Genomic DNA, 22,760 nt, shown 5'->3' with positions numbered 1-22,760 from the left:
CCAGTGGTGGAAACTCGCGGAAACGATAAATCGATATCAAACACTGTTGACATCTTTTGATGACCGAAACAAAGACATTTGTTTCTTAACGTCAAACAAAACTGAGTTTCAACTCTTACTTAAAGGATTCACTCTATATGATATTCTCAGCCTTATGTCAATAACTTCCTTCACTACACAGTCCCAATAATGTGACGCAGAGGCAAGCACTTGTGTCTCATCATACAACATTTTATGTCCTTCAATAAGACAAAGTTCCGCAACCGCAGATTTCTCTGGCTAAAATAAAGCCGTGTGGTGATGGTGCTCCACCCTTCGATCCTGGACCGTACGAATCATTTGTCCAATATAGGCTTTCCCGCAATGAAACGGAATTTTGTAGACAACAGGCCTCCAAAAACACCAATCATCCCTTACTGAGCCGAACAGCACTCTGGTCCTACCTGGCGAACGGAATAGACTTTCAATATATCAATCTCTTTAGAATTCTTCCTATTTTTGAAAATAAGCTTACCGCGAAAGGTAGGAACGCCCCGATTTGCCCGTATCTTCTGTTGGTTTCCGCGAAGGACCAAACTGTAGAGCATGACGGATCTGATTGTCGGTACAATCATTCTGCTTAAACACTGATTTTCGATGATTCAGTTATTGTATCAAACTATCTTCATCTGAGAAGATATAAGCCCTTTTATCAATGTACGTAGGACCCCTTTGCGTTGGTACAGTGGATGACAACTTGATGCATGAAGATATCGGTCCCTATGCGTGGGGTTACGATAAACACTATGTCCTAATGTCCCATCATCCCTCTAGTAGACCAATACATCTAAAAACGGAAGTTTTCCATCTTTTTCAGTTTCCATTGTGAACTTAATATTAGGATACAGAAAGTTAAAATGATCTAGGAAACGATGCAGAGCATCTGTCCTATGTGGCCACACCGTAAACGTGTCGTCGGCATATTTCCAAAAACAAGTTGGTTTGAAGAACGTCATCGTCAGTGCGTGTCCTCAAAATATTCCATAAACAAACTGGAGACTATGAGGGATAATGGACTTCTCATAGCCATTTCGACAGTTTGTTCAAAGTATTTGTCATTAAATAAAAAATAGTCGACGTCAACACACGGCGGAAAAGCTTAGTTGTTTCTTCGTCCAATTTTACAGAATCTTCGAGAGAAAATCTGGTAAAAAGTGATACAACTTCGAAAATTAACGATCAAATGCGTGGGACTGACACACAAAGACTTCAAACGCCAAATACGAACGAGAGAATTGGAAATATGATATTCACATTTTCGACATGGGGACTGAGAATGGCTTCTAAATACTTGGTCAAGTTGTGAGTAGAGACACCCGAATTGCTAACAATAGGCCAAAGAGGAACCCATTTCTTGTGTACCTTTGACAAACTGTATAGTCTCGCCGGCGCTGCAGCACCAGATCGAAGTTTTTTAAGAACATCTTCAGGTAATGAACTCTTCTTCAAAAGTGAAAGCGTCTTGCGTTTTATATGTTCAGTTGGATCGTTCTTTAATCTTCGGTGTGCTGAATCTGCCAAAATAATCGTCCTGCGAAAGAAGAACCGTTGCATTGCCCTTGTCCGCTGCTGGGATTACTAAATCCTGGTCTTCTCTGATGGATCTTTCAGGCGAGGAGATTTTACTTCGAAAACGTATGCGAGACCTCTTGCCTAACTCGATCAGTTAGATCCTCGGAATACTTGGATACCGCTCGTTCAACCGCGGAAGTGAATTAAGTAATGGGAACATTCCTGGTGTAGGGGGAAAGTTTAATTTCTTTTCGAATACAGCCGACATAGTATCGTCCAGTTGTTTGGTTGTGAGATTAATCACAACATGTCTACGGGTGTCATCATCCGTTATTGTAGACTGAGAAGAAAGTCGTTGGAAGTTCGAAGATTGCCTACTGATGGCGTTTGCGTGGACCCAATCCGATATTGCCCAGGAGCAACTATCAACTCATTCTTAAGATTCAGCAGATAGCAGCTCCGATGCCTCCAAATGGAAATAAAATAAAGCCTTGGATACGAAATTTAGTTGTCTGCGAGTAACACGAATGCGCTCCATTACCAAGGCTACACCAGCACGCTTCTCAGCGTTGTTGACCATTTTTGTCCCATTGTAATGAACAGTTCTGGCAAATTTAGGTATTACCCTTCATTCAGGCATCTCAGTAGAAAATCGAGGGCACTAAGCAATTTTCCCTTCTTCTTACGAAGTTTATCAAACTTCTTTACAACTTCAAACACATTCTCGTAGAGGAGCCACATACAAGGTCGTTCATTGCGTAAGTTTAGCGTAACGTAGTTGGCAGAGGCGCCGAGTTACGAAACTATGCGTAGTGGTTTCTTTTTTTCACCTTCCTGTTTTATAAAAGGCTGTGGGACGTCTCATTTAATAATAATAGTAATTTCTGTAGCGTCTGATGTTATGTAAAGATAAGGGTGCTGTCTCTCAGAGTGAGGTTTTGTTGTTAAGTTTTACAGCTGGTAGCCTCACTGACTGGACGTGGAACTTCTTATAAGATGTTGATTATTGAAGATTTTATTTATGTATACTGCAGACAGAACAACATGACTATCATGTGGACAAGGAAGGAAATGTGCGTACGATTGTATGCGGGTCCATTTCCGTAAACTAACTGTGTGGTTTGAGAGCCAAACAAAACTAAGAAATGCCACTGGACAGCGCTACAGTCCCAAATCACTTTAATCAGCACGTCCCAACTGATACATGCGAGGTTAGATATCCCGCTCGCATCCACAACAACATTAACTGCTTCGGCCCGTCACAGGGCGGCGTAAGTGTACGTTTATGTTGGAGCTCCGATAAACGACAGCAGGAACGATACTTGCGTAGGGTTGAGAAGTGTAAACGGAAATACCACAGCAGGTTTCATACCGAGGCATCGCTTTCAGCCATGCTCAGAAACTAAGCAGTGATAGCGGCGTCGGTAATCCTTAGTTCAGTTTTCTTCGCTGGCATTGAGCATGGATGTTTGGAATTTTATTGGTGAAATACTCGCCAGGCTCCATTTAAGAATCAGAGAGACAAAATCATCATCTTGCTAGGGTTGGAAACTCCAGTTGACATTTTTCCGTGGTGGCGAATTATATTTGGGTTTCTAAGAACTCCATCTTCGGCAAAACACAACGTATTTGTATATATTTATTTTTTCTGTTATTTACCCAAACATGTTTCAACAACTATGCTTCAGTGGGTCTCGTTTTATTTCTGAAACTACAGTAAGTGTGCAAGTTGGCCTGCTTTTATCTGTTCTATGGCTTGACAGCATGTAATGGTTTCCGTCGTACTGCACACGTTGGTTCCCTTACAGCTTGCAATTATATGCAGTTTTTCGCTTTCCTTTAACTTCACTTTCTATAGGTATTATTGATTTTCACAGACAAGAACGAACTTGAGGCAGGAATTTACGTCGCCACGCTTATGAACGAACAACACTGCACAACACACTTGTTGCCCTCTGTATGAAAATAGGCTGGTTCAAATGGCTCTGAGCACTATGGGACTCAACTGCTGAGGTCATTAGTCCCCTAGAACTTAGAACTAGTTAAACCTAACTAACCTAAGGACATTACAAACATCCATGCCCGAGGCAGGATTCGAACCTGCGACCGTAGCGGTCTTGCGGTTCCAGACTGCAGCGCCTTTAACCGCACGGCCACTTCGGCCGGCATGAAAATAAGCGATTGTGACTTATTTTCATATGCTGAATTCTGAAATGACTTAAGTTTCTCTCCATCACGTATCGTTTCTCCTAGATATCAGTTTCTGCGCTTGCTTTAATTTAATAGAACTAAGTTTCACTTCACATGCAACATGCAGTGGGGAAACTTTCTTCTGCATGTGTATTTTGATATCTGTGTTTATCCACTTAGTGTTAGCTTTCATAAACAGAAGTCACAGTTCTACCTTGTGCTGCCCCTCGTGAGAAGAAAAAGTATTACTGCTGCAACGTGATGGCAGCTATTAATGTACAGTGTGTTGTGCGTATGTGAGTATATTCTGCCAGAAATTTCTGTACAGAATGCTTAGACAGTGTCTAAATAATCCCGATATATTTTGTTACATACTAGTATGTGGGGAATATATAGTGAAAAGCCAAAGTCTTAATCCTAATCCATAGTTAAGAAGGCACACGAGTTGTATTTTGACTGCAGAGTTGGGGACCAAGATAAACCTTTTGCTCCTCATCCTTGTTGTGGCACAGTGGTACAGGTTTCTCGAACGTCAGTGCCATTTATGGTACCAACAGAACAGAAGGATCATGCCAGAGGCTGCTATTTTTGCTTAACCAAAGTGAAAGGATATTCTGCAAAATCAAAACATGCTGTTCAGCATCCAAACCTGTCATAGGCCAGTTCCCTACTGTTGACAGCAATGGGAACGAAACAGTTCCAGGATTCAGCACAGCACGTGTTGGTCTGGATACAGAGTATTTGGCACCACAATCATCAGCTCATTACATTGCGTTGCGAAGACTTAACGACCTCTGTAAGGATTTGAATCTGTCACAGGCAGAATCTGAGTCTCTGGCTTCGAGATTACAAGGCTGGTATTTGCTCGCTCAGGGTGTTAAAGTGACTTCATAGAGGAGGTGCCCGGGTTAGCGGCAACTTTTTTCTCTTCCTCCAACGGGTTTTTGTACTGTAATGACATCAGTGATTTGATTGGAACACTGAGTCCAGCTTACAACCCTGAGGAAGGAAGGCTCTTTATTGATTACTCGAGCTCAAGTTTAAAGGCAGTCCTCATTCATAATTTTAATAAATATCCTAGTCGGATACTCGGTTAACAAGAAAGAGACATATGAAACCATGCGAGATTCGTGCAGTTACTTGCAGCATGATATGTTTATCTGGAAATTGTGTGCCGATCTGAAAGTAATAAGGCTGTTGACTGGTATGCAACCAGGTTACACAAATATACTGCTGTTTTCTGTGCGAGCGAGACAGTCTTAACAAGAAAGAACATTATACAGGGTGTTACAAAAAGGTACGGCCAAACATTCAGGAAACATTCCTCACACACAAATAATGAAAAAATGTTATGTGGACAAGTGTCCGGAAACGCTTAATTTCCATGTTAGAGCTCATTTTAGTTTCGTAAGTATGTACTGTACTTCCTCAATTCACCGCCAGTTGGCCAAATTGAAGGAAGGTAATGTTGACTTCGGTGCTTGTGTTGACATGCGACTCATTGCTCTACAGTACTAGCATCAAGCACATCAGTACGTAGCATCAACAGGTTAGTGTTCATCATGAACGTGCTTTTGCAGTCAGTGCAATGCTTACAAATGCGGAGTTGGCAGATGCCCATTTGATGTATGGATTAACACGGGGCAATAGCCGTGGCGCGGTACGTTTGTATCGAGACAGATTTCCAGAACGAAGGTGTCCCGACGGGAAGACGTTCGAAGCAATTGATCGGCGTCTTAGGGAGCACGGAACATTCCAGCCTATGACTCGCGACTGCGGAAGACCTAAAACGACGAGGACACCTGCAATGGACGAGGCAATTCTTCGTGCAGTTGACGATAACCCTGATGTCAGCGTCAGAGAAGTTGCAGCTGTACAAGGTAACGTTGACCACGTCACTGTATGGAGAGTGCTACGGGAGAACCAGTTGTTTCCGTACCATGTACAGCGTGTGCAGGCACTATCAGCAGCTGATTGGCCTCCACGGGTACACTTCTGCGAGTGGTTCATCCAACAATGTGTCAATCCTCGTTTCAGTGCAAATGTTCTCTTTACGGATGAGGCTTCATTCCAACGTGATCAAATTTTAACAATCAACATGTGTGGGCTGACGAGCATCCGCACGCAATTGTGCAATCACGTCATGAACACAGATTTTCTGTGAACGTTTGGGCAGGCATTGTTGGTGATGTCTTGATTGGGCCCCATGTTCTTCCACCTACGCACAATGGAGCACGTTATCATGATTTCATACGGGATACTCTACCTGTGCTGCTAGAACATGTGCCTTTACAAGTACGACACAACATGTGGTTCATGCACGATGGAGCTCCGGCACATTTCAGTCGAAGTGTTCGTACGCTTCTCAACAACAGATTCGGTGACCGATGGATTGGTAGAGGCGGACCAATTCCATGGCCTCCACGCTCTCCTGACCTCAACCCTCTTGACTTTCATTTATGGGGGCATTTGAAAGCTCTTGTCTACGCAACCCCGGTACCAAATGTAGAGACTCTTCGTGCTCGTACTGTGGACGGCTGTGATACAATACGCCATTCTCCAGGGCAACATCAGCGCATCAGGGATTCCATGCGACGGAGGGTGGATGCATGTATCCTCGCTAACGGAGAACATTTTGAACATTTCCTGTAACAAAGTGTTTGAAGTCACGCTGGTACGTTCTGTTGCTGTGTGTTTCCATTCCATAATTAATGTGATTTGAAGAGAAGTAATAAAATGAGCACTAACATGGAAAGTAAGCGTTTCCGGATACATGTCCACATAACATATTTTCTTTCTTTGTGTGTGAGGAATGTTTCCTGAAAGTTTAGCCGTACCTTTTTGTAACACCCTGTATACGTAAAGAGTGGCCTCAGCGAAACGCCTACATTCCAGCAAAATGAATACGTCGTACGAGGCTTCAGTAAACTCTGAAGATGTGAGCCTCCAGCCCCTGCATATTAAAATGGAGTTAATGAAGATATATGTAAAAGCGCTGGTCAGAGAAGGAAAGCTTTTACACACCTGATGAAAAAAGTTTCCCACTACCAGCGGCGGAAAAAATAAATAGGTAACGTTTATTGGCTCTCAGATACGACAGCTCATGCAAGATAGAGATTTCACCAACTAGTTAAGTGAGACTGAAAAAGATGCTGGAACGCCTTCGCGTCAGCGTTTTCCCACTATCTTGGAAATCACAAGTCTGATGGCTATATATAGCTTGTGAATAAAACGATGTGTCCAACGAATGAAGTGTCATACGTCACAAAAGCTACGTTTCCTTTTTTACCATCTTGACTTTTTCGATCTGAACTTGGGGGATACAAGTGGTGAAAGCGGGGACAGCTTTCACAAGGACATTACAGTAATGGAATGGCGGTCTTTTGGACGATGTAACTGCAGCATATTGGTAGCATATTCTTGCTCCTTAGTTAAAGACACTACAGAACATGAATACAAAAGAAAACGCCCAAAAATTCACTTCTGAACTTATCCTTGTGTGAAATATTTGTGTTTCCAATGTTTCATAACTATGCATGTTTCATAAATGATAAAACCACTGTTTTTGGAAAACGGTATGTGATAGGAAATTTTTATTTTCAAAACCTCCTTCACAAACTCATGACAAGTGAAAAATCATAATTTTATCTGGAGGGGAGAAAAATAGTTAAAATGTGGTATAGAGTGTTCAGTAGTCTCATAAACTCGTTTGCAGCAAATAGAACTTTATTCTTCTGCTTTCTCAGCATAGAGCTAGCATGAGCAGTGCAAATAACTTGAATGCATCTTTCCCAGGCACTTAGAAACATTCCTAACAGGTTGTAGTAGTCATTTGTTATATTTCTGAAATCGTCCGTTACAGTTTTAACAATCTAACAGTCTTTCCTAATAACTTTAGTGACTCATTGTCCCATTTTCGCAGTAGTTGCAACTCCAATACGGAAAAAAACACTTTGTTTCTAGTAGACGGATCTCGAAAGATATCGGTATTTCGTAAAACACGAGCTTTTGCTCAATTTATCGCGTGTTTATATTTATGCAGTATAGTTTACAAGAGCAAGGTATTGTTAATCATAAGCCAAAACATAATGATCATGTGCTTAATACCGTGTCAGTCTACTTTTGAAACACAATACAGCAGCAGTTCCGCATGGCATGGATGTGACAAGTCCTTGGTAGATTTCCAGGTCTGTGTCGTACCAGATGTCTACACTTCTTTTTTTTTTTTTTTTTTTTTTTTTTTTTGGTCTTCAGTCTACTGACTGGTTTGATGCGGCCCACCACGAATTCCTTTCCTGTGCTAACTTCTTCATCTCAGAGTAGCACTTGCAACCTACGTCCTCAATTATTTGCTTGACGTATTCCAGTCTCTGTCTTCCTCTACAGTTTTTGCCCTCTACGGCTCCCTCTAGTACCATGGAAGTCATTCCCTCATGTCGTAGCAGATGTCCTATCATCCTGTCCCTTCTCCTTATCAGTGTTTTCCACATATTCCTTTCCTCTCCGATTCTGCGTAGAACCTCCTCATTCCTTACCTTATCAGTCCACCTAATTTTCAACATTCGTCTATAGCACCACATCTCAAATGCTTCGATTCTCTTCTGTTCCGGTTTTCCCACAGTCCATGTTTCACTACCATACAATGCTGTACTCCAGATGTACATCCTCAGAAATTTCTTCCTCAAATTAAGGCCGGTATTTGATATTAGTAGACTTCTCTTGGCCAGAAATGCCTTTTTTGCCATAGCGAGTCTGCTTTTGATGTCCTCCTTGCTCCGTCCGTCATTGGTTATTTTACTGCCTAGGTAGCAGAATTCCTTAACTTCATTGACTTCGTGACCATCAATCCTGATGTTAAGTTTCTCGCTGTTCTCATTTCTACTACTTCTCATTACCTTCGTCTTTCTCCGATTTACTCTCAAACCATACTGTGTACTCATTAGACTGTTCATTCCGTTCAGAAGATCATTTAATTCTTCTTCACTTTCACTCAGGATAGCAATGTCATCAGTGAATCGTATCATTGATATCCTTTCACCTTGTTTTTTAATTCCACTCCTGAACCTTTCTTTTATTTCCATCACTGCTTCCTCGATGTACAGATTGAAGAGCAGCGGCGAAAGGCTACAGCCTTGTCTTAAACCCTTCTTAATACGAGCACTTCGTTCTTGATCGTCCACTCTTATTATTCCCTCTTGGTTGTTGTACATATTGTATATGACCCGTCTCTCCTTATAGCTTACCCCTACATATGTCAGAATCTCGAACAGCTTGCACCATATTATATTGTCGAACGCTTCTTTCAGGTCGACAAACCCTATGAAAGTGTCTTGATTTTTCTTTAGCCTTGCTTCCATTATTAGCCGTAACGTCAGAATTGCCTCTCTCGTCCCTTTACTTCTCCTGAAGCCAAACTGATCGTCACCTAGCGCATTCTCAATTTTCTTTTCCATTCTTCTGTATATTATTCTTGTAAGCAGTTTCGATGCATGAGCTGTTAAGCTGATTGTGCGATAATCCTCGCTCTTGTCAGCTCTTGCCGTCTTCGGAATTGTGTGGATGATGCTTTTCCGAAAGTCAGATGGTATGTCGCCAGACTCATATATTCTACACACCAACGTGAATAGTCGTTTTGTTGCCACTTCCCCCAATGATTTTAGAGATTCTGGTGGAATGTTATCTATCCCTTCTGCCTTATTTGACCGTAAGTCCTACAAAGCTCTTTTAAATTCCGATTCTAATACTAGATCCCCTATCTCTTCTAAATCGACTCTTGTTTCTTCTTCTATCACATCAGACAAATCTTCACCCTCATAGAGGCTTTCAATGTATTCTTTCCACCTATCTGCTCTCTCCTCTGCATTTAACAGTGGAATTCCCGTTGCTCTCTTAATGTTACCACCGTTGCTTTTAATGTCACCAAAGGTTGTTTTGACTTTCCTGTATGCTGAGTCTGTCCTTCCAACAATCATATCTTTTTCGATGTCTTCACATTTTTCTTGCAGCCATTTCGTCTTAGCTTCCCTGCATTTCCTATTTATTTCATTCCTCAGCGACTTGTATTTCTGTATTCCTGATTTTCCCGGAACATGTTTGTACTTCCTCCTTTCATCAATCAACTGAAGTATTTCTTCTGCTACCCATGGTTTCTTCGCAGCTACCTTCTTTGTATCTATGTTTTCCTTCCCAACTTCTGTGATAGCCCTTTTTAGAGGTGTCCATTCCTCTTCAACTGTACTGCCTACTTCGCTATTCCTTATTGCTGTATCTATAGCGTTAGAGAACTTCAAACGTATCTCGTCATTCCTTAGTACTTCCGTATCCCACTTCGTTGCCTATTGATTCTTCCTGACTAATGTCTTGAACTTCAGCCTACTCTTCATCACTACTATATTGTGATCTGAGTCTATATCTGCTCCTGGGTACGCCTTACAATCCAGTATCTGATTTCGGAATCTCTGTCTGACCATGATGTAATCTAATTGAAATCTTCCCGTATCTCCCGGCCTTTTCCAAATATATCTCCTCCTCTTGTGATTCTTGAACAGGGTATTCGCTATTACTAGCTGAAACTTGTTACAGAACTCAATTAGTCTTTCTCCTCTTTCATTCATTGTCCCAAGCCCATATTCTCCTGTAATCTTTTCTTCTACTCATTCCCCTACAATTACATTCCAGTCGCCCATGACTATTAGATTTTCGTCCCCCTTTACATACTGCATTACCCTTTCAATATCCTCATACACTTTCTCTATCTGTTCATCTTCAGCTTGCGACGTCGGCATGTATACCTGAACTATCGTTGTCGGTGTTGGTCTGCTGTCGATTCTGATTAGAACAACCCGCTCACTGAACTGTTCACAGTAACGCATTCTCTGCCCTACCTTCCCATTCATAACGAATCCTACACCTGTTATACCATTTTCTGCTGCTGTTGATATTACCCGATACTCATCTGACCAGAAATCCTTGTCTTCCTTCCACTTCACTTCACTGACCCCTACTATATCTAGATTGAGCCTTTGCATTTCCCTTTTCAGATTTTCTAGTTTCCCTACCACGTTCAAGCTTCTGACATTCTACGCCCCGACTCATGGAACGTTATCCTTTCGTTGATTATTCAATCTTTTTCTCATGGTAACCTCCCCCGTGGCAGTCCCCTCCCGGAGATCCGAATGGGGGACTATTCCGGAATCATAGGTCAGTAATTTCAGTAATTTCCATAAATACGGCCTCGTGGTTTGTGAGCGTGAACCAGTGGCCGATAGCGTCCCAGATGTGATTCATCGGGTTCTGGTCAAGCAAATTTGGTGGCCCAGATATCAGCTTGAGATCACTAACACGCTCCCCAAACTACTGTGGCTAGAGTGTTGTTTTGTGAGACAGACATTTACCCCGCTGTAAGATGCCATTGGTGTCAGGGAAGACATCAGGTAGGGAGGGATGCTGGTGGTCTGCAGTAATGTTCATGTTGTACACAGATGACACATTTGACTGCTGCGGCAGGTTCCATGAGTAGGATAACATTGCGGATGTGAGCCAAGATAACAATCTTATGTCTAGGTCATTGATGTGGACTTCTGGTGTTACATATGTGGGCTGATTATATTCAAGGTCAACCGTACTACCTTCCCTTCCTTCCCCCCTACCTCGCCCGGTATCACTGACAATTGTTGAAGGGTATTAAGAGAAACTGCTGCCTTGCCCACATACTCAGGCAATTGGGTTAGTTATATTCAAGGTCATAGTGTAACTCGGTATCAGTTATGTGGTCTTGTGTGTCAAAAAACTGGTGGGAAACCCTACCCTCCTCCTCTTATCCGTGCACCCCTTACTTCCTGCTTTTATAACTAGAGCACTTGAGTGGTGAGTTCATTCTTGAGCTGTGCGTCATATCGGGAGGATCAGCTGTAGCTATTTGTTAATAGCTAATTAATTTTACTGGTATGTCATTCAATGTCTAGGGTGTTGATTTCGTTAATATTATTCGATTTGCGTCATTCAAGGCACCCACCGAGAGCATATCCAGGCAGATGTATAAGTATTCTCATTTCTCAACATTCGTATTTTTCCATATTTTCACAATTTACCTATTTTTCACATTTTTACAAATTTTCGAATTGATCATCAATTTAACAATTTTTACATATTTTTTTCCATGGCATCCATAGTCTGTATGAAGAATATAAGGGTGCAAGAATACGCGAGGATATGCTCTTACAGTAATGAATCATTTAACAACAAATACGCTTTTGCCAAGACCGTAAACAAATACCATAATAAACTCTTGTTTTACCATTCTTAAATTGTGTATGTTTAAAATGAGCGCACTGTTCGAAATAATGACGTCACTATTTCACTGCATGTTGCACAGAATCTCAGTAAATTTTACGATGTCATAGCAAAATTCTGAGGTTCCCTGATTATCCAGGATTGTCAACCAAAGATACGCTATGTGTATACGAATTATCACAGCGCTACAAAACATGGAACTGGAGAGGTGAGCAATATCTCCAGCTACTACCAACAAAAAGTAAGGTGCCTTTCGGGAACACCACTCTTTGAATACTGATGCATAGGGGGCTTATAGTCCGACTGCGACGTTGAACACTATGCTAGTTAGCAACGCATCAACGGCCAAGAAATTTGTGTTATTTAACCAATATATGTGTAACAGTCTCCAGTCTTGCTGCCCTGGCAGAAAAATTAATGATGTAATCGAGAACTCAGAAAGGACCACATCAACAGCAAACCGGACATGACCTGTCAGCGGAAATACACTATGTGATCAAAAGTATCGTACATCCACAAAAATATACGTTATTCGTATTAGGTTCATTGCGCTGCCACCTACTGCCAAGTACTCCATATCGGTGACCTCAGTAGTCATTAGACATCGTGAGAGAGCAGAATGGGGCGCTTCATGGAACTCACGTACTTCGAACGTAGTCAGGTGATTGGGTGTCACTTGTATCGTATGTCTCTACGTGAGATTTCCACACTCCTAAACATCCCTAGGTCCCCTGTTTCTGATGTGATAGTGAAGCGGAAACGTGAAGGGACATATACAGCACAAAAGTGCACAGGCTGACCTCGTCTGTTGACTGACAAAGACCGTCGACAGTTGAAGAGGGTTGTAATGTGTAATAGGCAGACATCTATCCAGACCATCACACAGGAATTCCAAACTGCATCAGGATCCTCTGGAAGTACATTGACAGTTAGGCCGGAGCGGCTGCTCATAAGCCACACATCACGCTGGTAAATGCCAAACGATGCCTCGCTTGGTGTAATGAGCGTAAACACTGGATGATTGAACAGTGAAAAAACGTCGTGTGGAGTGAAGAATCACGGTACACGGTACACAGTGTCTGGGGATGGCGAATGCCCGGTGAACTTCATCTGCCAGCGTGTGGTATTATGGTGTGGTCATGTTTTTCGTGGAGGGGGCTAGCACCCCTTGTTGTTTCGCGTGGGATTATCACAGCACAGGCGTACATTGATGTTTTAAGCACCTTCTTCCTTCCCACTGCTGAAGAGCAATTCAGGGATGGTAATTGCATCTTCAGCACGATCGAGCACCTGTTCATAATGCACGGCCTGTGGCGGTTACACAGTAATAACATCCCCGTAATGGACTGGCCTGCACGGAGTCATCACCTGAATCCTATAGAACACCTTTGGGATATTTTGGAACGTCGTCTTCGTGCCAGGCCTCACTGACCGACATCGGTACCTCTCCTTAGTGCAGCGCTCCATGACGAATGGGCTGTCATTCCCCAAGAAACCTTCCAGTACCTGACTGAACGTATGCTTGCAAGAGTGGAAGCTGTCATCAAGGCTAAGCGTGGGCCAACACCATATTGAATTCCAGCATTGCAGATGGAGGGCGCCACAGCCACGTGTCCGGATACTTTTCATCACATAATGTATGTGAACAGTTGTGCAGATAAGCGCCAAGCACACCCCACCTTTCCGTCTGGACCAATAGGAATGAAGCTCTCCAACCGTCCTGCTTTCAAAACTAGTGCGAACGCTTGGGCAACCCCGTTTTTAGCCAGACAGCACTTCCAGGTGGAATGATACATAATTACAGTTACTATATTTATACAAATAAAAGTTTTAATGTTATTATTTTGTGACAGTACTATAAGACCACAAATAACTTTGGAAAATAATATGAATAGGAGTGTAGAATTGTGTAAGGTGTGTGGGTAAGGTGGGGATTCTCTTGGATGACTTTGAACAACTGCCAGTGAATTCCTATTGTGACAGTACTAAAAGACCAGTAAATAACTATGGAAAATAATAGGAATAGGAGTGCAGAACTGCCTAAGGTATGAGGGTAAGGTGGAGATTCCTTTGGATGACCCAATGGAAGGGGAGTGGAGGCTAACTTTGAATGTAGGTAGCCACAGTGTGTAACCTGAGGCAAGATGTTCTCATCAGTGACTTGGAGATAAGATTATTCTCTTGGTTCATACCAGCATTGCTATACTACTCCCATGGAAGGCCTGCTATATGAGCCAAACAGCAGCATACTGCCTCCACCACTCTGCGTCCATGACCCAGTGCACGTTTAGAGCAACCTGTTTGCCAGAACGACAGCATGTGATTCATTCAACGAGGCAACATAGTCCAATCCCGATGATCCGATGCCTACTGCATTCGCAGTTGAGGAGGAAGACACAGAGGTTGGCTTCTGTGGAGTCCAATGTTCAACAATATGTGCTTTACAGTGACCTCAGAAACATGCCTGCATCAGAATTGTATTCTTTCATCCGAAGACCAGAATCAGTTGCAAAGCGATTTAGAAACGATTGCTGTATGGTGTGGCAGGTGGCAGTTGACGCTAAATAACGAAAAGTGTGAGGTGATCCACATGAGTTCCAAAAGAAATCCGTTGGAATTCGATCACTCGATAAATAGTACAATTCTCAAGGCTGTCAATTCAACTAAGTACCTGGGTGTTAAAATTACGGACAACTTCAGTTGGAAAGACCACATGGATAATATTGTGGGGAAGGCGAGCCAAAGGTTGCGTTCCTTTGGCAGGACACTTAGAAGATGCAACAAGTCCACTAAAGAGACAGCTTACACTACACTCGTTCGTCCTCTGTTGGAATATTGCTGCGCGGTGTGGGATCCTTACCAGGTGGGATTGACGGAGGACGTCGAAAGGGTGCAAAAAAGGCCAGCTCGTTTTGTATTATCACGTAATAGCGGAGAGAGTGTGGCAGATATGATACGCGAGTTGGGATGGAAGTCATTAAAGCAAAGAGGTTTTTCGTCACGGCGAGATCTATTTACGGAATTTCAGTCACCAACTTTCTCTTCCGAATGCGAAAATATTTTGTTGAGCCCAGCCTACATAGGTAGGAATGATCATCAAAATAAAATAAGAGAAATCAGAGCTCGAACAGAAAGGTTTAGGTGTTCGTTTTTCACGCGCGCTGTTCGTGAGTGGAATGGTAGAGAGATAGTATGATTGTGGTTCGATGAACCCTCTACCAAGCACTTAAATGTGAATTGCAGAGTAGTCATGTAGATGTAGATCTGCCACAGAACACCACATAACCTGCTTTACAGATAAGGCAAGTCTCCGACCTGTATGTTCTGCGATGAGACACCCAGCAGGTAATTTCCTACTTATGCTTTGACCATCCTTCAACCATTTACCATTGAAGCTCGTGACTCTGACATATAATATCCGACGAGATTCGCCATTAGTGGAATGATTGTTACTGGGAGCTGGGCTATAACAGTCTTCTCTTTGTCAAAGTCACTGTGGTTGCCCAGTTATGAACCAAATCTGTGGTAGAATAAACGACCATTCATCATTTCTCCGCTTAATCCTTCCTTACCATTCTTCTCTCCGCTTACCTTACCATGTTATCTGGCCTCAGTGCCACCAGACATCATTCAGACTCGTGGTGGGCAGTGGTCAAAATGTTTTGGCTCGTTAGTGTAAATCAAGAAGCTTAGGACTACCTTCGCTTCGATTCCAAAATAAATATACTGTTCACTCTCAGCTCCACGCTGTAATCAAAGCTCCTCGAAGAGCTAAGAGCCATATTGCGATTTAGTCCCTGAGCTCTTTGGCACTCACACCATTTAACAGAGCTCCAACAGGGCTCATCCTAAGTGAGAAATATAACATAGTTTGTGGAGTGGTCCTGGAGCCTGCCTGAACCCACTTGTGATTGTCCTTCCACAGGGGGCAGGGCATGGCGGATCGCATGCCGCTGCTGCGGCCACGGTTCGCCGCAGCGAGTGACGGTGTGGGGGCCCGCCTCACACTGCTCTTGGCCACGCTCAGCATCATAGACCTGCTGGGTGTGCTGCCCATCATCGTGCTGCCGAGGACCATAGCTGAGTGTGGTGAGCCAGCATCTTCCAAGTGTGTGCTCTGAAATCGCAGTTGTTTGTCATGGATAGAGAAGCTTCCGATGACATAGTACTGAGTGCCAAAGGACGACAATTGCAAACACACACACCTATATATATATATATATATATATATATATATATATATATATATATATATACTGACCAACCACAATAACTCGAAAAATAAGCTTCACACCTATATATATATATATATATATATATATATATATATATATATATATATATATATATACTGACCAACCACAATAACTCGAAAAATAAGCTTCACACGAAAAAAGTGTAGAATCCAAAGTTGATTATTTTCCAGGGGGTATCTGCTGGTGCTAAAATTAGCCCATCACCTTGGGGGTGGGGCAGGAGGCAACTTTAAAATTTCAAATGGGAACCCCCTTTTTTTATTGCAGAATCATATTCTACATAATAAGGTACGTATATTTTGTCTTAAACGTTTGTTTTGATTCTTGGTAGTAGGCGCTGTAATTCAAGAAAATCCATGTTCTCATTTTTGCCTGGAAAATGGTTCCGTATAAATAAAAACTGAGTTCACTCATTAGTAGGTAGGATGTTTGGTTAGTTTATTAGCTAGTCAGATGATTTGTTTGATAATTTAAACTTATGTTTCCTCATGACCACGAGACAAACAAAACTTATCCGAATCTGCGGAAAAACTTAATACAGTATTTGGGTCGACATTTATAAAATATAAAACTCTAATTCCTCTCTCTCAAACCCCACCCTTTTAGATAATCAAAATTTACGAAGTAAATAAGTATTTTTTATTTATCTGTAACCATTTTCCACGCAGAAATGAGAACATGGATTTTCTTGAATTACAGCACCAACTACCAAGAACCAAAACCAATGCTCAAGACAAAATATATGCAGTTTTTTTATGTACAATCTGATTCTGCAATAAAAAATGGGGGTTCCCATTTGAAATTTTAAAGTTGCCTCCCGCCCCACCCCCAGCGAGCTGTGGTGGCGGGCTAGATTTAGCACAAGCAGATGCCCCCTCGAAAATAATCAACTTTGGATTCTACACATTTTTTTGTCTGAAGCTTATTTTTCGAGTTATTCTGGTTTGTCAACTTAAAATTTACGCCCTGTATATAATGAAATAAATCTAACAACACTGATTCGTCAACCTAAAGCTAAAAATAATTAAATGAGAAAAACGGCCATATCTACCTAATTTCAGTTATACACCAGCAAGAAATATTAAACCAGAAACTGCAGGCTCTACATGAGCCTTATAAAGTCAAAGATCAACATAAATATTGGTATGATAACCAAAAACGCTAAAATTAAAAAAATATATGAATACTAAAGTAATAGGAACAAAAATGAAATAATAAAGGAAAACAAAGAGTATTAGTAAAATAATAAATGTTGAGTAAAACCAGTAACAAACGTTATCTTGCAATTTAAGTGTAAGAAATTAAATAAGCACCGGCCTGAGAACACTCAGGTTCATAACCCCAGCCTAAAATCAAAAGTTAAATAGGAACCATTGTAGATTTAAAGAAAATATAAAAAGACAATAGCCTTAATCTACACAACAGGCAATATAACGTAACTATTAATAAAAACATGAAAATAAAAGAAATTAGAGTGATAAGAAGATAAATAAACTGAACCTCTAGCAGTAATCTTTAAAGGACAGACACAAGAACTCAATAAAATCAAACTAAAAGAAAAAATCAAAACAATATCTGATGATATTTAAATCAGCATTAAAAATCATAAAAAATGACATAAATATCGAAAAATTAACCATTCATCAACAGTTATTCAATAATAAAAGGGGGAACAATAAAATAGTTGTAAGTACACTAACATTAAAAAATCGCAATATCAAAATACAATTAACGTAGCGTAGTGAATTTTGAGATTACATTTCTCTACGTGACATATTAAAGTGTTTAATGTTTCAAGACCACAGGTTAATGTAAGATAAGCCATTGCAAATACCACAAGCTGGTGCGTTAATAACTAGTATAACTGCCAGAACATTGGATGCAAGCATCGAAATGTGTATGCGTTGTGTTGTAGAAGTGTCTCATGTTAGATTATGGGATGGAGCTTCATGCCTCTTGTACTTGGTCGGTTATTGCAGGAATGGTTAATGCTATTTGTGGATGACACTGGAGTTGTCCAGTGATGTCCCATACGTGTTGATTGTAGGCATATCTGGTAGTCGAGTAGGACAAGGCAACATGTCGACACTCTGAAGAGCATGTTGGGCTACAACAGCGGTATGTGGGCGACCGTTGTACTGTTGGAAAACACCGCTTGGTTTGCTGTTCATGAATAGCAGCACAACAGGTCGAATCATCTGACTGATGCACAAATTTGCAGTCAGGGGGCGTGGGATAGCCATGAGAATGCTCGTACTGTCATACAAAATTGCACCCCAGAGAATTATTCCAGGTGTGGGTCCAGTGTGTGTACCATGCAGACAGGATAGCTGAAGGCCCTCATTTGGCTTCCTTCTAACCAACCCGCAGCCATCACTGGCACTGAGGCAGAACCAGCTTTCATCAGAAAACGCAGCAGACCTCCACTCTGCTCTCCAATGAGCTCTCGCTTGACACCACTGAAGTTGCAAATGACCGTGGTTTGGATTCAGTGGAATGCATACTACAGGCCATATAGCACAGAGTTGTTCCTGAAGAAACTACTGCTTGAATTGCTGCTGCAGATGCAGTATGATGGACCAAAAATGAAGAGAAAAGTAACATTTCTAACACCCAAAAATATGAACCTTCAGACCAGAAAATTTCAAAGGTAAGCAGTTTGGGATATAACGTGAACAAGGGGAAGACATAAATGAAACGATCAGAACTGTCCTAAATGTTTTTGACAGGAAGCTTTTGAAGGTGAGATGCTTTGATGCTTTAAGAAATAAAGCCAGTCAAAGAGAGAAAAACATAATGAAGACATAGTGAGCTGAAGAGACAGAATGATTGGGCACATATTACGACACGAGTCGTCGATGAACATTATAGTTCAGGAGTTGATGGGAAGGTCAAGAACTGGAGTGGCTGGCTTTTATAGCAGTATGTAAAACAAATTTCGCGTTAAATTCAAACTACACGGAGTTTTAATGTAACTTAGTTCACACGCTGTCCAGTGGAACAAAGCTGACAACCTGTCAAAAACTTGAACAGTCACGTTTTGCAGCGCAGATGCGGCGAGACGTGCAACTGGAGGGTCATTGAGGTTCTGGAACGTACCGACAGAGATATGGAACCATGTCGATTCCAGTGCCGTGACTGCTCTGCTAGATTACACGGTTGATCCCACAAATTATCGACTGGTTTCAAAACCGGGGACTTTGATTGCCGGAGGAATACGAAAACTCGCCATTTTTCTCTTTCCCAAGTACGCTACTGCCCATTGAAATTGCTACACCATGAATATGACGTGCTACAGACGCGAAATTTAACCGACAGGAAGAAGATGCTGTGATATGCAAATGATTAGTTTTTCAGATCATTCACACAAGGTTGGCACCGGTGGCGACACCTACAACGTACTGACATGAGGAGAGTTTCAAACCGATTTCTCATACACAAACAGCAGTTGACCAGCGTTGCCTGGTGAAACGTTGTTGTGATGCCTCGTGCAAGGAGGAGAAATGCGTGCCATCACGTTTCCGACTTTGATAAAGGTCGGATTGTAGGCTATCGCGATTGCGGTTTATCGTATCGCGACATTGCTGCTCGCGTTGATCGAGATCCAATGATTGTTAGCAGAGTATGGAATCGGTGGGTTCAGGAGGATTATACGGAACCCCGTGCTGGATCCCAACGGCCTCGTATCACTAGCAGTCGAGATGACAGGCATCTTATCCGCATGGCTGTAACGGATAGTGCAGCCACGTCTCGATCCCTGAGTCAATAGATGGGGACGTTTGCAAGACAACAACCATCTGCACGAACAGTTGGGCGACGTTTGCAGCAGCATGGACTACCAGCTCGGAGACCACGGCTGCGGTTACCCTTGACGCAGCATCACAGACAGGAGCGCCTGTGATGGTGCACTCAACGACGAACCTGGGTGCACAAATGGGAAAACGTCATTTTTTCGGATGAATCCAGGTTCTATGTACAGCATCATGATGGTCACATCCGTGTTTGGCGACGTCGCGGTGAACGCACATTGGAAGCGTGTATTCGTCATCGCCATACTGGCGTATCACCCGGTGTGACGGTATGGGGGGATGGTTACACGTCTAGGTCATATCTTGTTCGCATTGACGGCACTTTGAACAGTGGACGTTACATTTCAGATGTGTTACCACCCGTGGCTCTACCCTTCATTCGATCCCTGCGAAACCCTACATTTCAGCAGGATAATGCACGACCGCATGTTTCAGCTCCTGTACCGTCCTTTGTGCATACAGAAAATGTTCGACTGCTGCCCTGGCCAGCACACTCCCCAGATCTCTCACCAGTTGAAAACGTCTGGTCAATGGTGGCCGAGCACCTGGCTCGTCACAATACGTTGTCATTACTTTTGATGAACTGTGGTATCGTGTTGAAGCTGCATGGGCAGTTGTACCTGTACACGCCATCCGAGCTCTGTTTGACTCAATGCCCAGGCGTATCAAGGCCGTTGTTACGGCCAGAGGTGGTTGTTCTGGGTACTGATTTCTCTGGATCTATGCACGCAAATTGCGTGAAAATGTAATCACATGTAAGTTCTAGTATAATATATTTGTCCAATGAATACGCGTTTATCTTCTGCATTTCTTCTTGGTGTAGCAGTCTTAATGGCTAGTAAGTACACAGCGTGCTGTGTGACGCGTTGCATTGTCCTGCTGGTAGATGCCATCATGCGGGAAAATACAAACTGCGTGTGGGGATGGTCATTATCTCCAAGGATAGATGCATACTTGTGCTCACTCATTGCGTCTTCGAGAATGACGGGATGACTCAGGGAATGCCACGAAAATATTCCCCAGCCCAATACCTTCACTCCTCCAGCCTGGACCCTTTAGACGATTAGTGCAGAGAGTTCATCTGTTCGATGGAGCATAAAACTTGAGTCATCTAAAAAGGCCACCTGTCACCATTCAGTGGACGTGCAGTTGCGGTGCTGGCCTGCGACTGCCAGCCTTCGTCGCCGATGAACAGGAGTTAGCATGGGTACATGGAACAGGTACATCCTGCAGTCCCCTAAGTAGCAGCGTTCACTGAATGGTCGTTGACTGCTGGCAGCCCCTTGGTTCATCTGGGAAGTCAGTTGCCCTGCAGTTGCCTGTCTATTCGTCCGCAGCTGTCGTTACCCTTGTTATCACAGCTGCCTCGATGCCGCCTTTGGAAAGCGCCATTTTGCCATGTACGGTATACTTTAATCGCCAACGCTCTTGCCGCAGTTGTAACACCGGTTCCCGTCGGATCACCGAATTTAAGCGCTGTCGGGCTGGGTTAGCCCTTGGATGGGTGACCATCTTGTCTGCCGAGCGCTGTTGGCAAGCGGGGTGCACTCAGCCCTTGTGAGGCAAACTGAGGTGCTACTTGATTGAAAAGTAGCGGCTCCGGTCTCGGAAACTGATGTATGGCCGCCAGAGCGGTGTGCTGACCATGTGCCCCTCCATATCCACATCCAGTGACGCATGTGGGCTGAGGAGGACACAGCAGTTGGTCGGTACGTTTGGGCCTTCATGGCCTATTCGGGAGGAGTTTAGAGTTTAGCATCCGAACAGTTTACAAACATAGCCGTTTAGGAAATGCCTCCACCCTTGGCCCGAAAGCCTATGAGCATGCCCTTTTGAATGTCAGATAAATCGCTCCGTTTCCGCGTTACGACAAAGACTACATTATTTTCCGCCTCCCTCAACGCGTTTCATATACCCCCTACTGCTGATGCTGCCATCGGTCGTCTGTGAGTGGATTATTGCACACTGATGTCGAACGTAAGTGGTGGTCACATATCATTTGGTGTGTGATGGATGTTTGCTATACGTTATTATACTAAAATGAAATAAAGAGTCCTAATGGCACCAGGCTTTTGAAGTAGCTAGGTTAGGTAACAACATTCAATGTTCCATACCATCACGTGTCGGTCTGGCGTCCAGTACATCTTGATTATTCTTTCTCATCTGAAAGTTTACTGGATCGTATTAAGTGCGAAGAGTTTGAGCGACTTTGTTTCGTAACTAAATCGTTTTGCGAGTGGATGCAAAATGAAATCACGGACATGGCAGTTTCTGTCTCATTGTGTAAGATATACGGAAGAAAGGCTATGAGAAGGAATGTTCGAATCGGACACTATCAGTGTACAGTCAACACTTCACATCGGTGGAACATCCATTGAAATCGAGGGAGGTGGCGCAATGGTTAAAACAGTGGACTCGCATTTTGGAGGATAGCGATTCAGACCCCCGTCTGGGCATTAGTTTCAGTCTTCTGTGATTTCCCTAAATCGCTAACATCAGATTCCAAGAAGATTCTTTAGAAAAGGGCCCAGACGTGTTTTTCCTCCATCCTACTACAAACATTGTTGTGGCCGGAACGTTAAGCATTATCTTCTTTCTTTCCTTCCCTCCAGTTTGTGTGTGTGTGTGTGTGTGTGTGTGTGTGTGTGTGTGTGTGTATGTG

The 22,760-nt window shown here is 42.8% G+C and overlaps 1 protein-coding gene across 1 annotated transcript in view; it reads left to right on the top strand.

Annotated features, from left to right (window-relative positions):
- The window catches only part of LOC126419097 (uncharacterized), a 230,011-nt gene that overhangs the window by 85,587 nt on the left and 121,664 nt on the right, over positions 1-22,760 (top strand). The window contains exon 2 of the mRNA XM_050086195.1: positions 15,959-16,122. Coding sequence (XP_049942152.1) covers positions 15,969-16,122 — 154 coding nt within the window. The 5' untranslated portion in view covers positions 15,959-15,968. The remainder of the gene's footprint in view (positions 1-15,958; positions 16,123-22,760) is intronic.

The sequence above is a fragment of the Schistocerca serialis genome, chromosome 9 (genome assembly GCF_023864345.2).
Source record: "Schistocerca serialis cubense isolate TAMUIC-IGC-003099 chromosome 9, iqSchSeri2.2, whole genome shotgun sequence".
Classification (NCBI taxonomy): Eukaryota; Metazoa; Arthropoda; class Insecta; order Orthoptera; family Acrididae; genus Schistocerca; species Schistocerca serialis.
Note: the sequence above shows the minus strand (reverse complement) of the source record. Positions and strands in the feature narration are given on the sequence as shown.